Source organism: Tiliqua scincoides, chromosome 5 (genome assembly GCF_035046505.1).
Source record: "Tiliqua scincoides isolate rTilSci1 chromosome 5, rTilSci1.hap2, whole genome shotgun sequence".
Lineage (NCBI taxonomy): Eukaryota > Metazoa > Chordata > Lepidosauria > Squamata > Scincidae > Tiliqua > Tiliqua scincoides.
The window spans coordinates 92,943,240-92,957,415 of NC_089825.1; the positions used below are offsets into that span (position 1 = coordinate 92,943,240).

The 14,176-nt window shown below is 47.9% G+C and overlaps 1 protein-coding gene across 1 annotated transcript in view; it reads left to right on the forward strand.

The window, feature by feature from the left end:
* The window catches only part of CLEC11A (C-type lectin domain containing 11A), a 33,513-nt gene extending 19,843 nt beyond the window's left edge, over positions 1–13,670 (forward strand). The window contains exons 3-4 of the mRNA XM_066629284.1: positions 7,331–7,522; positions 13,270–13,670. Of these exons, the coding sequence (XP_066485381.1) occupies positions 7,331–7,522; positions 13,270–13,670 (593 nt within the window). The remainder of the gene's footprint in view (positions 1–7,330; positions 7,523–13,269) is intronic.
* The last annotated feature ends 506 nt before the right edge of the window (positions 13,671–14,176 follow it).

Below are 14,176 nucleotides of genomic sequence, written 5' to 3' on the forward strand. Positions count from 1 at the left end.
TTGGACTAGATGGCCTCAAGCATACCTTCCAACGTTATGATTCAGTGACTCCAAGTGGCTTATAGCATGATCAAAACAAATCAATAGAAAAGCATATAAAAGCGCAATGGCAGCAATCAGAACAACTCTATGGGCATAAACAACAAAGCAGAGAGTGTGACGGACCATAAAGTCAGACAATGGTTGTGAGAAGAGTCAGATCTTTGGCCTCTGACAAAACACTGGTAAGGAGGGATAACAGCCCCATATAATGTATCCAAGTCCTTTATTTCGTTGAGAAGAGCTAGAGCTAGACGGATATCATGTGTGTCCACAGGTGGCAGATTGCAAAATGAGCTCCCGTGGAGGCTAGCTGCAAAATAAAAAGAGGGATTCAATGAAGAGGCAATCATGGACAAAAGAAGAGCATCACCACCAGAAGTTAGTTAGGTAGCATCAATGCTGGCAGTAGGTCTCTGGAGACTCTGGGGCAAACCCTGCAGCCCAAATGTACCACGGATGGTGGGTGGCAGCTCCTCCTACCCACTGGCTGATGGGAGCATCCATAAGAGGCCCTGTGATGCAGCAGGGACTTGTACAGGATGCTACCATTTGTTGGTGGGGATGCCACTGGTACCTGGAGGCTGGTTGGTTCGCCTAGGTTCGCCCTCTGGTGGGCATGAGCCCTTGGTCAGTGCCCAGGCCCTGATAGCCTGCTGAAGACACTGGGACATTATGAGTGGAAGCTGCCCTCCATGAACAGGCTGCTCCTCTGCCTTGTCGATTAATCTGGGGAGAGATGAAGGAAAAGGGACCTTCCAGCAACCCCTAAACTAAGTGGACTCCCATGATATTGGTGACTGTACATGCCTAACATGCAAAACCAGCATATGGGATTAAGGGGAGCACGCCGACCCAGGCAAGTCTCCATATTACTGTTGTCTCAGGGCACGGAGATTTTGCGTCTCTGCTCTCACCCTGAGGAACACTGCAACCCATTATCTTAGGAAGGCAGACAGTCATCAGACAAATGCCTCCAATTCCACAGGACATAATGGATTCCACATTTGCAAACATCACAGGTCATAATTGCCTGAAACCCACTTCCAAGGAAAGAGTGACACACACATTTGTGGAAACCAAATGGCGACCTCTTTGTGGGCAAAACAGATGCAGGAGGGAGTGGTTTGGCGTAAAGAAATTGTGTGGGGAGGAGATACAAGTTCCCTTAAGATCCCTGGCCACCTGTGCCCACAGCCTTCATGCATTGGCAGATGGCGGGAGAGAGTTGGAGGAGGCATCAACACAGTGACTCTCTTGGCCAAGGTAGCAGTTCCATCCCGGTCTCCTCTCTCCCATCCCATCTGCCAAAGGAAACTTTCCCAAGTTGCTCCTGTGTCATCATTCGAGGTGGGGAGGGGAGATCTCCTTTGAAGATGGGATGGATGGGGAAGGGATAAGTGGGGAAAGAGGAAGAGGGGTACAAAGAAGGAGCTTTGCTGCTGTCTTCACCTATGATGGAGGAAAAAGAACAACCAGTGGCATAACTAAGGGGGGTGGGAAATACATTGTCCCAGGTACCACACCTTGAGGGGGTGCCAACCCGCACCCCTGATGGCAGACCTGAGGTGAAAAAAACGGCCTTCTTCAAAAGGCACTTCCAGTTTTTGGAAAGGCACTTCCAGGGAGTGTTAACACGTGTGTGTGTGTGTGTGTGTGTGTGTGTTAAATTTGATACCGGGGGATGTTTAAAATTTTTGTGCCCCCAGGTATCAGATGGCTTAGCTATGCCACTGGGAGCACAACCCCCACAACAACATCACAAAGAAATCCACCACAAACCCTGGGGGATGCCTGCCAGGTTTGAGGGAGACCACAGAGGACATTTTGTCAGAGACCTCTCAAAGTTGGGCTGGGAAAAGATTAAACTACTCCTTCCCATGTACTGCCAGCCTTCTGCTTCAGATGAAAGCCTCCTGAGGTGTTTTTCTTTTCTTTTTTTAAAAACCACTGGGACAAAATTACACACTACTGTGCATCCTGTTTAGTTTGGCCCTTCTTCTTTGAAAGGCATGATGGGATAGCCCAGCCCTTGGAAGAAACCCAGCTTTCCAGGACTGCAGTACTGAGAAATTGGATCTGGGCTTTTAGGAATTTCCTATTCTTGAGATTGCGACAACATGAAGCCAACATTAGGGACCAACCAGGAAAAAATAAATAAGATGATACCCGGCTATGCCGCAGGTGAATTGTGCTGTTAATTCCACATAGGTGTAGTGGCTGAAATTGAAGTGGTCACAGTTGTCAAGTGAGCATCAACAGTGCCTGGTGAAATGGTTTCTGTTCAACGAGTCAAGCTGGTTCTTAGTGATTGCTCTTTAAATAAAATCTTGAAAGGGTTCCTGAGCTTTTGTTCGCGCACCGTGTGGCTGAAGCAACGGTAACATGTATTTAGTTTCCTTAAACCATCAGGTAATCCATGCAGAGTGTGTTTGAAACGGTGGTAGGTGAATCTAAGAAGCATTGAAATAGCCCTCGATTGTGTCCAGCGCGTTCCAAAAAACATGATCTCATTAATCTTTACAGCCATCCTGCAAAGTTAACTGATGTTATTTAACCCCCATACTGCAGATGCAACCCCCTTCCCTACAGATGGAAGGCTGAGAAGGCTGGTTGCTTGAGACCACCTAGCGAGTACATAATAATTCTTTACATTTCTATCCTACTCTTCCTCCATTCAAGGTTCTCCCCCGTATGCATTTTATTCTCACAACAGCCCTGTGAAGCAGGTCAGGCTGAGAGAGGGAGAGTGATTGACCCAAGACAGTGGGCTTTATGGCTGGGTAGAGATTTAAAGCTGGGTCTTCCTGGCCACAGTCTGGCACGCTAACCAGCCTACACCATGACCACACTGACTCCCATTCATAGGACTGCTTGCAGTAGCAGAGGCAAAATTTGAATTCAGAACTTCCAGGGTCATAGCTCAGGCCCTTAGCCATTTCACTACACCAACTTTCAAGATTAATGAGCACTATTTTTCTTCATTTTTCATATTTTTGCACGATCCTTCCTCCAAGAAGCTCAGGGTGGTATACGTTGTTCCTTCCCTCCTTTTGTATTCACAACAACCATGTGAGGTAGGTGATGTTAAGAGATTGTGACTGGCCCAAGGTCACTCAGAAAGCTTCATGGCTGAGTAGGGATTTGAACCTGGATCTTTCAGGTCTCTCTCCAACTCCCAAGCCACAATACTATCCTGGCACTAGTGCAGAAGGGAAGTGTGTGTGTGTGTGTGTGTGTGTGTGTGTGTGTGTGTGTGTGGGCATGAGGTCTGGTCTAGAGGGTTGAGCCTCCATTTGCCTGAAGATAACATCCGAAGGTCGCCAGTTCAAGGCCACTGGCACCGTGGGACCTTGAAGCAGCTGACAAGCTGAAGCCGAGCTATTCCATCTGCTCTGAGCGTGGGAGGATGGAGGCCAGAATGTGTGACCAGATCAAGAAAGAAGCATCTGAATGTTGTGGTTTCTTGAAAGACAGAAACCTTCTTTCAAATTGTAAAAATCCCTACGGGGATTTACTTGCCTGCCTATGTAAACCACCTTGAATAAAGTCTAAGGAGAAATCTGAGGATCAAGAAAGGCGGTATAGAAATACCTGTATTATTATTATTATTATTTTTAATATTACTATTATTACTATTATTACTACTATTATTTTCCTGTAGGGCAGAGAGTTTTGGCTAGAGCGCTTTGCTACTCAAGTCACCTCACCCCCTCAGTGGTGGTTTCCTTCTGGTTTTTCAGAGTGAATGGTGAGAGGCAACAAGAGTGTGTACAGAGTTATCCAAATGGATATTGAGGTGGGAGGAAGTTTGGTGATAAATAGGATTGATTTAACCAGTGCAATCATGCCGACAGATCTGTGAATGCTCTTATTCTGGCTTAGTTTGTCTGAGTGCATGAAAGCTGTGATACAGAAGGCTTTCTCATGTTTCTTACTATGTAGTCACCTGCAGTAGCATCTTGAACACATGAAGCTGCTGTTGAGTTAGGCCTTTGATTCAGCCAGCCAGTCACAGTATTGTCTGCCCTGACCGGCAGCAACTCTCTAGGCTCATGAGAACACTTGAGATGCCAGAGATTGAGGTCTGAGACCTTTTGTATGGAAGTCATGTGCTCTGTCACTGAGATAAGACCAATTCCTGAGTGACCTTTCCCTACATCCTCCCTTTTGGCAGTGAAAGGTGGGCATGGATTAGCCTGCCATACTGTTGCTGTATTACTTTAATTTTCATACTCTAGGGAGCTCAGGGTGTTATATGTGGCCCCTGCCACATATTCTTTTATCCTCACAACAACCCTGTGAGGTAGGTTAGGCTGAGATGGAATGACTGGGCCAAGGTAACTCAGAAAGCTTTCATGGCTGAGGAGAGCCTTGAATCTGGGTCTTTCTGATCCAAGGCCAACCCTCTAATCACCACACCACCCAGTGATGAGGAGTTGCCAGATTGCAGTGAGCATCTATAAAAGGGGGCCTGTATGAGAAACAAACCAGGGTGTGTGGCATTTACTTCAGATGATTATTGATTTTATTTCATAAGACATAGACCCTGCCTTGTGGCCCAGCAAAGGCTGTCAAGTCAGCAGACCATACCTGGAAATAACAGCATGTGGTCTTGTGAGGGTTACGCTTTGGCTTTGCACATCTGATGAGGGAAGCAACTGGCTGCTGTGGGAAAAGAGCGGGTGCTCATTCTGGAGCTCTGCCCACCCTTCCCCTTCCCATGAATCTCTCACACAGAGACCCCCCTTTTCTTGCCAATGGTGCTGGTTGAAAATGACTACCCTTTTCATCTTTTTTCCCCCACAGTACCCTTCTGGGCCAAACCTGTGGGCAGGAGCAGCCACCTAAATCTGGCCACATATCCTGGATTATAGGATGCTTGCGCCTTCTGCTGAACCGTGCACCTCTGTCCTCCACAGGCCACTCTCTCTTATCCGCTTGATCCTTGTAGAGGTGCACACAAAGCCAGGCACAGAAAGAGGCAGGCCTGGCTGTTTCCCACGTCCTGGCACCCCACTCAGCCAGCGCCCTGCAAGATGTCATCTCCAGTCTGCTCATTTTGTTCCTCACCTCAGCCAGGCTAACTGACATGTATAATTTGACCACAGCTAAAGAGGTGGCCCTGTAATGTGCTAATTGACTGTTTACATAGAGAACAGACACTGTGTTCTTTGCAGCCGAGAATTTTCTTTCAGAGGAGCTCAGTGCACACAGGAAGGCAAGCTCGGGCTCAGTAGTAGGTGTTCTCAAACAATTTGCACAGCTGCAGGCTTGAGATTGTCTTGTCTCTCAATAGGTAGCCTGATGAGCTTCTTCAACTGATGCTTCCTCCCGTCTCCTCTGCCGTACCTCTTTATCTTCCTGCCATTGACCCTTGTATTTTTCTGCTGTTTATAGCCGCTCCCCCCACCACCACCTCCAGCATCCCAGGCCCAGCTTCCAAGCTCCCTCTGGTGCTGTGTAAATGTGCATTGAGCCGGTACCCCCCACAATAAGCACAAGGGCAGATCTGAAGAAATGAACAGCCATGCTTATTGGTTGTCAGGTCATGAATGTGTTTGCAGTGGGTCCTGCCCAGATGGTCAATCTCAGCTGCGTGGGCACCTAACCTGATGGAGGTAGTTACAACCGGAATCCCTCCTTCTGGTGTAGCCACCCTGGCTCAGAATCTGAGATCACCTTGTGGCTCTCCCAGCTTCTTAACAGCCAACCCCTGGTAAAGGGAGTCAAGGAAGAATTGCCCTGCCAGCCTTACACCGGAAGATCATTAAGTCTGGCATTACAATCCAAGGCTGGGGGTCTGTCAGTCTGTGCCCCAGCGCTGGAGGGCTGCTTGGAACTGGTTCTGGCCTTTGCTCGTAACTGTTGCTTACCTAAGGATTTAGATTTATTATTCATATTTTTATTATGACCTTCCTCTAAGAAGCTCAGAGTGGTGTACATAGTTCCCCCCTCCTTTTGGCCTCACAGCAACCCTGTAGGTGAGGCTGAGAGATAGTGACTGAATTCAGGTCACCAGGAAGCTCTGAGTGGGGATTTGAACCTGGATCTTCCAGGTCGAAGTCCAACTCAAGAACCACTATACTTTCCTGTCCCATCCCTGTCTTTTTTTATCTTTGCCCATGCTATTCTGCCAGGCATGGCCTACCTAGCACAACCAGAAAGAACAGTCTGGGGTAGGCAAAAAACCCCCACAGAGCTGCAGACTCTAGATTTTGTCCCTCAATAGGTAGCCTGATGAGCTCCTTCAGCCAACCTGCCTCCCCTGCCATACCTCATTATCTTCTTGCATTGACCCTTGTGTTTTACTGCAGCTTCTAGCCACTCCCCCCAGCATGCCAGTCCCAGCTTCCAGCTCTCTCTAATGCTGTGTAAATGTGGACTGCTGCGAGCTGTGCTGTCCAAAGCCTCCCTGGAAACAAGCATATGGTTCTGTCATTACTGAAGGACAATGGGCACTAATGGGCAGTTTAGCTGCTCATTGCCAATGGCGCACCTGCCTGCAAGGTGGCAGGAAGCTGGAAAAGCATTGGCCTGGCCAGGAGGTGCGTGCAAGGAGAGTGGTAAAGAGGCAGCTTTGGATTTTTAGTTTGCGAAGAGTCCGTTTGGATTTCAAGGAACTGGACCAGTATTTGCCATGAGCGTTGGTGCAATGCAGCCTTGAGTTTGCCATCCGTCAATGGCATACCTAGGCATCCTGGTGCCTTGGGCAGTGACTTCATAATGTCATGTGATGTTGTGAGCAGAAGGACCAGGGGGCAGCCAGTTTGTGAAATCACTGAAACATGATGTGTTGGCTTCTGCTCAGCATCACCCCTTCGAGGAGCACCTCTTTAAGTAATAGCTTCTATACGAGAAGGAACAGGGGTGACAGCCAGATCCCAAAGTCACCACTGCCAGTGCCTCCTCTGGGAGAACCAGATGTCACTTCTGGGTTTTCCTGGAGGAGGTGTTGGCAGCAATGGCCTCATGGTCTGGCTGTTGCCCCAGTTCCTTCTCTTATATAGGTTCCCACTTGAAGGGGGTGCCCCTTCAAGTGGTGGAAGGGGGGGCAGCAGCCAAACCTTGAAGCTGCTGCCACCATTGCCGGCGCCTCCTCTGGGAGAACTTGGAAGTGACATCACAATGTCATTTGACATTGTGATGTCACCGCCCTCGGCACCAGGGCATTAAGGTGTGCCACTGTTTGACCCCTTTGCTGAGTGGGAGATATCTAAGTTGCCTCCAGGCCATTAAAAGCTCTTACTGCTTTGTCTCTTTCTTTCCCTCTCTCCCGGTGTCTATGCAGTCTCACGCCTGAACAGCCTGGATGCAGCGGTGCACCGCCTCAATGTGCAATTCTATCACATGGATGTGAAGGTAGCACAGTTCTCCCAAGGCCTGGCTGAACTAAGGGGGGGTCTGACTGAGGTTCGAGAGTCACTTGCCTCCCTGAATGAAATTGCAACCCGCAACCAGAAAGAGCTTGGACGAATTGATGGTAAGGATTGTTGAAAGAGGGTGGACTGATTCTCCAGAGGGAGAAATCATGTTTGGGCTAGTGACAGTGATGTTTGAGCTTCCTAATGTAGAAGTCATGCTAATTCTCCTCAGTCTTCAGCAGTGCTGGTGTTCAAGAGGGAAGAAGCAGTGTGAGGGCGACTGTTCAACTTCTCTCATGAGCTGTGGGAGGAGGGTTCCTTCCACTGCTTGCTGTTTCACGTCTGTGATGCAGCAGCGGCAGCAAAGGAAAGACGGGCCTTTCTTTGTGCAAGGCCTTTTATAGGCCTTGAGCTATTGCAAGACCTTCATTCATTCATAGAAGTTCCATCTCTAATATGTTCATTTATGTAAATTTATTAAAATTTGAAATGTAAATTAATTCTTTTTTAACCCCTGGCCCCCGACACAGTGTCGGAGAGATGATGTGGCCCACTTGCCAAAAAGTTTGGACAGCCCTGGTCTAAACTAAAGGAAATAACCAGGGATGCTTCTGAAAGCCTGACTTGAGTTTCTTCCTGGATTTGAAAGTTCCAGATTACCTGGTCTTGTTTCTAAAGAGGAACTGAAGTATTAGGCATTCTCCATTGTTCCAGGTTTTTAAAAATTTTACTTTTTGGGGTGCATGTTTAGTGTGTCATAGGTTTTGGTTCCTAATGTTCCTTTGTGTCTCTCTCCTGTTCCATCACCACTGTGCTTTTGTGCATTTGTATTGTTATAATCTCCACTAACCGGGCAAAGAGGCGCTTTTTGAAGTGGTGACTCTCTTATACTGAGCGGAAGGACGGTCTGTTCATTCCAGCACAGTTGCCGTTTGTGTGTCTTTTATTTTTTTTACACTGTGAGCTCCTTTGGGGCAGGGGACCATGTTCTCCTTCTGTTTTGCTATGGAAACTGCTTTGAATGGAAAAACAGTCAATCAGTGCTTCCCAAACTTTTTAGCACCAGGACCCACTTTGTAAAATGACAATCTATCACAACCCTACACTGAGAGAGAGAGAGAGAGAGAGAGAGAGAGAGAGAGAGAGAGAGAGAGATTTTAGTATTAATAGTAATTAATCATTAATTAATAATAATCAGGGTCCTGTGCTCCCAAAGCTGCTAGAGACCTTACATATAGAATGTGTGTGTAGACATTTGCCAGACTCTCCCTAGAAATGGAGTTAGAACATAAGAACAGCCCCATTGGATCAGGCCATAGGCTCATCTAGTCCAGCTTCCTGTATCTCACTGTGGCCCACCAAATGCCCCAGGGAGCAGACAAGACAACAAGAGACTTGTATCCTGGTGCCCTCCCTTGAATCTGGCATTCTGACATAGCCCATTTCTGAAATCAGGAGGTTGCACATACACATCATGGCTTGTAACCCGTGATGGATTTTTCCTCCAGAAATTTGTCCAATCCACTTTTAAAGGCATCTAGTCCAGATGCCATCACCACATCCTGTGGCAAAGAATTCCACAGACCAACTACACGCCGAGTGAAGAAATATTTTCTTTTGTCTGTCCTAAAGTTCAAGGACTGTTTCCTCAGACCTTTATAGTCATTCCAGCATACTCAGAAGGCTGAACTGAAGAACAAATTGTGCAATTAGGGAATTCTAAGCCAGATGAAAGGCTGAAACCGGGCTCACACATGATCTATTGTACACCAATTACAAGAGAAAATTTAAAATGTGACATTTTAATTTGGGGGTTTGAAGATGACCTCATACCAGCTAACGATTTTCTTCTGCAGACAAGGGTGCTTGCAAAGTTAAAAAAAATGTTTCAAAATGTTTTGTGATCCACCAAAAATAGACTCACAACCCACTGTTGGGTCGTGAACCCACTGTTTGGGAAACATTGCAGTAGATGCTATGATCATGCTGACAACCCACTACATGTGCCCCATTTTCTGGAGTGATGAGGAGTTCCAGGGGTAGTGATACCCATTGTTGAGTTCCTTGAAGAGCAAAGGAGAGATTGCAGGAGAGTTAAGTCTTGTAGTTTATTGTTGTTGTTGTGGTTGTTGTGGTTGTTGTGAAACAGTATTTATATACTGCTTTTCAACAAAAAGCTCACAAAGAGAAAATCAAATATCGAATGGCTCGCTGTCTCCAAAGGGCTCACAATCTAAAAAGATGTGAAAGAACACCAGCAGACAGCCACTAGGAAAGACACTGCTGGGGTGAGGAGGGCCAGTTACTTTCCCCCTGCTAAAAAAGAGGATACAGTTCACTGTATGTTCTATTTACAGATATATCAATAGAGAATAAGTAGGGGGCAAACAGCATGTGTTTGCCTTCCAAGAAGCAGATGTGCTACTTCGCACCAGGTCTCTAGAGAGAGACCCTTGCTAATGCCAAGGTGCCCTGCTCTCTTTCTGTCTGTCTCAAATGCTATTTCTTCCCACTCATATGCCTTCCTTTAACTGGAAGGTTGGAATATCATCTTCCTCAAACTCTATTCCAGACATCCCAGAGAGTGGTCTGTATCTCAATACTCATCTTCCAACAATTAGTTCCCAGAAAGAGGAGTTACCCTATCATTAAGGAAAATTAACATTCTTTTATCCAATTGCAGACTTTGAGCAGGCCTACCTTGAAAGCAAAGCTATCATGACAGACCTATTCACTGTAATCAGACAGCAAACTTACAACTCACAAAGCATGATTGCATCAAGATCATTTTTCTACTATGTTTTACAAGTAAAATACAATGATTTTACAAGCCTGTGTTTTACAGGCTTGCATTCACTGACGAAAATCCACAAGACAAGCAAACTTGACTTGATCTCCTATAGGTGGTTGTATGAAGATTCTTTTTCCGTAGTGTTTTACCATTGTACAGGAGTGCATTTGTGCAAGTGAGTAAAACACAGCACAGAAAGCATCTTGATACATGTGATCACATCAAGATTGCTGCTCTGCCATTTTTTATTGATGCATACATGCACATGAGTAACACAGAAAAAGCATGCAAATAAACTTATGGCACTGAAAGCTGCTGCAAACTGTGTGCTCCAATTCCAGAATTAATTTTAGAAATTCTCCTAGCTAAGCCAGAATCCTGGAGGAGGGCTGAGTGAACTAGAAAAACAATAAAGGAATGGAACAGGGGAAATTCTCTCATCCCTTGAAATGATCAGGTGTCTAAAAAGCCCTGTGGCAATGAGTTAGACTACAGAGAGCTGATTCAGATGCTGCTTTCTGCTTCTCCCCTTCTCTCATGTGTGTAACCAGTGAGACTGGAATTAATGGATATCATTCAAAGCAACATCCAGTAACACATAAATTTTCAGGCATGCTTTCTAGGAGACATGAAGCTTAATCACACATTATGCGGCTCACACAAGAGGAATAAAGGGGTACTGACCACAGAAGGTGCTGTATTGGACGTTCCCCATCATTCCTCCAGGGCTGCTTGCCAGACTGGAAACACAGTCGCTCATAGGTGTATTTTTTCTGCTATCATTACCCCTGGCCCAGAGGCCAGGAGAAGAACAGTGGCTATCAAGGATCATTGGGGTCCAATTAAAAGTTGATTTTAGATGGAGAGGAGGCTAGCATGTATCTGTACAATGTGATCCTTAGACCCCAGACTTTAAAATGGGAATCAAAAGACCTTGAAAAGAGAACATCCAACAATTTGGAATAAAACAATAATCTCACCCAATGTCACTCAGATCACCCCCATGTTTAACAGTGCCCACATTTTCTATCAAAGGCTGAAATTTCCACCACAATGGGCTGAGCTTATTGGCTCACTTCTGAATTGTGGTGTACCTGGTGGTGGGGAAGGGGACAAATACCCCAAGTGTCAGGCAGGGGGGTGGCGTGTGCCACTATCCCTCCCGCAGTACCCCTCCTTGCGTCACTCAGGGCCTTTAGACTGAGTTTCCTGGACGAAACCGGGAGTAATGTTTTTAAGCCCTTACAAGGTCTTCTCAGGACTGGGGAGGCCTCCCTGGGCTTAGAAGGTCTTTTAAAGGCATTAAACATCACTTCTGGTTCCCTCCATGAAACTGGAAGTTATTTTTTTTGGCCCTCCAAGGCCTTTGCAAGGCCTTCAGAGGATTGGGGAGGGCGTGCACTGCCTTCCTGGGCCTCTGGAAGGGAGGCAGAGGATGGCAGCCTGTCTGTGGGGCAGCAGCCTTGCGGGGGGTGGCAGCTTGCAGTCCTGGCCCCGGGTGGTACTGGGACCAGGATCGCCACTGCCTGTCTGTGGCGCATTGGCAAATAGATACAGTAATGTGGAAAACCAAGAGTACTCTCAAGTCTCTATAAAATTTTTTAAATATAGAAAATCATTGCAGAAAAATAGCATCGTTGTATTTAAGCTCATACTAGAATAGAAAGTGTCCTGTGTGTACTGAAACATACTTCTGCAGCAGCAGTAGCCCCACAGCTGTGCCCTGAGCTCCTATACACTCTATCATGGTAAGCTGATCTATATGCCAAAAAGCTACTGTAGCAGGCCAGTTTCCGTCCAGATTTGACACTGTGTTAAGGAGTGTCATGTATGCATTCCTTGGCCCAGCACATAAGGCTTTTGATAGCAGCAGCAGCAGCAGCTGCACACCAAACATCCCATGCAGGCAGGGGAGGTAGGAATATATAAGATCCCAGAAAATTTCTGGGCCCCTTCTTTGGCTCCTGGGCCCCCATTTCGACCCTGAGCCCAGGTACAAATTACCCCCTTTACCCTCCTCCCATGCACCCTAGTTCATTACATTGCTGTTCATGATGGGAGGGAGTTAAAGATCCCCAGAGGTGTAATGCACTGCTCCAGCACCCAAGGGATGGGGTGGGAAACAGGGGGATGGGGCATATGCTGAGGGCTGGATTGAGTCCCTTAGGGCACAATCCTAAAGGTGATTTGGGCCGGCCCAAGGAGGGTCGCAAAGTACATTTGCGCCTCCGTGGGAGGAAGTGGGAGGAAGGAAGGTTGACATAAGCCTCTGCGGTGGCTTCCCCACAGCTGCTTGTGTCAGCACACCTGCGCTGACACAAGTGGCAAAGGTAGGTGTGGGGGGGCAGGGAGAAGGAGGGAAGGAGGCATTTCTGACCGGGGGGGGGCAGGTGATGGGTGGCCCCAGGGGCGGGCGCACAGGGAGCCAGAGGCGGGGCTAGGACCCTGCAGTTATGCTGGATCCCAACCCCCGTCCCTGCAGAGAATGGAGCGGCTTCAAGCTGTTCCGCTCTCCTTGGATTTGCGCTACCTCCAGAGGTGGCGCAGATCCAAGGAGACCCATTGGGGCCAGCAGCCCTTACCCAGGGGTAAGGGGAAGAGTTTCCCCTTGCCTCTGGCTGAGCTGCTGCCGCCAAAGAACTTGCATTGGATGCAGCGCAAGCCTCCTGGCTTGCCTGCTCCAGCGTAGGTTTGGGTTGCGCCCTTAGGCTGCCAGTTGCCTAGTGCTTCTTGAGGGAAAGCTTAGAGCAGTGGCACATTGTACGAAATGGGAGTCAGCGTGACTGAGGAAGGATTTCATATGCTGCTCAGGACAGTGGGAACAAAGAGATCAAAGGAGAGGTTATTTGGGAAGGGAGAGGACTGACTGAAGGCCGCCCATGAGCCTGGGATTAGAGAAGAATGAAAGTCGAAGTATAGAATGTAAAGAGAATTCTTCCCATCGTTGTGTCCCCTGTATCAAATGTTAGATGGCAAACTCCTCCGGGCAGGGAGCTGGCATCTTGTCATCTGCAAAGCTCCATATAGGTTGATGGTGCAAGGATAATAATAACAATCCTCTGCATCATCATGCAGGTTGCTTGCGGGGCCGGCGCACTCAAAGCAAATGCTTCCTGATCTTCAAGGACTTTGAGGTCTACGACGGTGCACAAAAACTGTGTGCGTTCCGGGGAGGAAACCTGGCCATGCCTGCGGATACCACCGAGCTGGCCGTCCTGCGCCGTTATCTGCACGACGTCTTCCAGCCCTATAACTGGCCTGCCTGGGTGGGCATCAATGACCGGCGGGCAGAAGGCTTGTGGCTCTTTGAGAGTGGGCAGCGGGTCTCCGTCTTCGACTGGTACCGCGACCACTTGGTGACGCAACCCAACGGCGGCGCCCGTGAGAACTGCGTCTCCCTCAGTTCCGATGATGGGAAGTGGTGGGACAATGACTGCGAGAGGCGCATGTATTACATCTGCGAGTATCGCCTCTAGGGGGCACCCCTTTTCGAGCACAGCCCTTTGCGTGCATGATCGCACTGGCATCCTTCCCCTGGCAGTGTCACGATGAGCGGCCCCAATATGCTGGGAGGGGGGCTACAGCCTCTGCATGGCAATGCTCCTCTCCTTCTTTTGCGTGTGTGTATATGCGTGTTCACACCTTTCCTCCTCCACATCCCACACTGCCCAAATGCATCCACAACCACAGATTGTATCTTGTTCCTCTCAAATAGAAGGAAATGTCCATAGGTGTCAAACAAATAGCAACTGGGTTCTGAAAGACTACATTTTCTGTGTCACGGTGACATCTATGCTCATCATTCTTAAGGACTAGGGTTTGCGTCAGCTGGTACAAGAAGCTAGCATGTCACCCCCATGATGGACCTCCTCCCATGCAGTGAAACAGGCAGTGTAGTGTAGCCAAGCGGGGGGCGGGGAGGGGGCTCTCATTGGTGACAATGGGTTTTATTCAATTAGCAGGTATGGAGGTCCTCCATCCA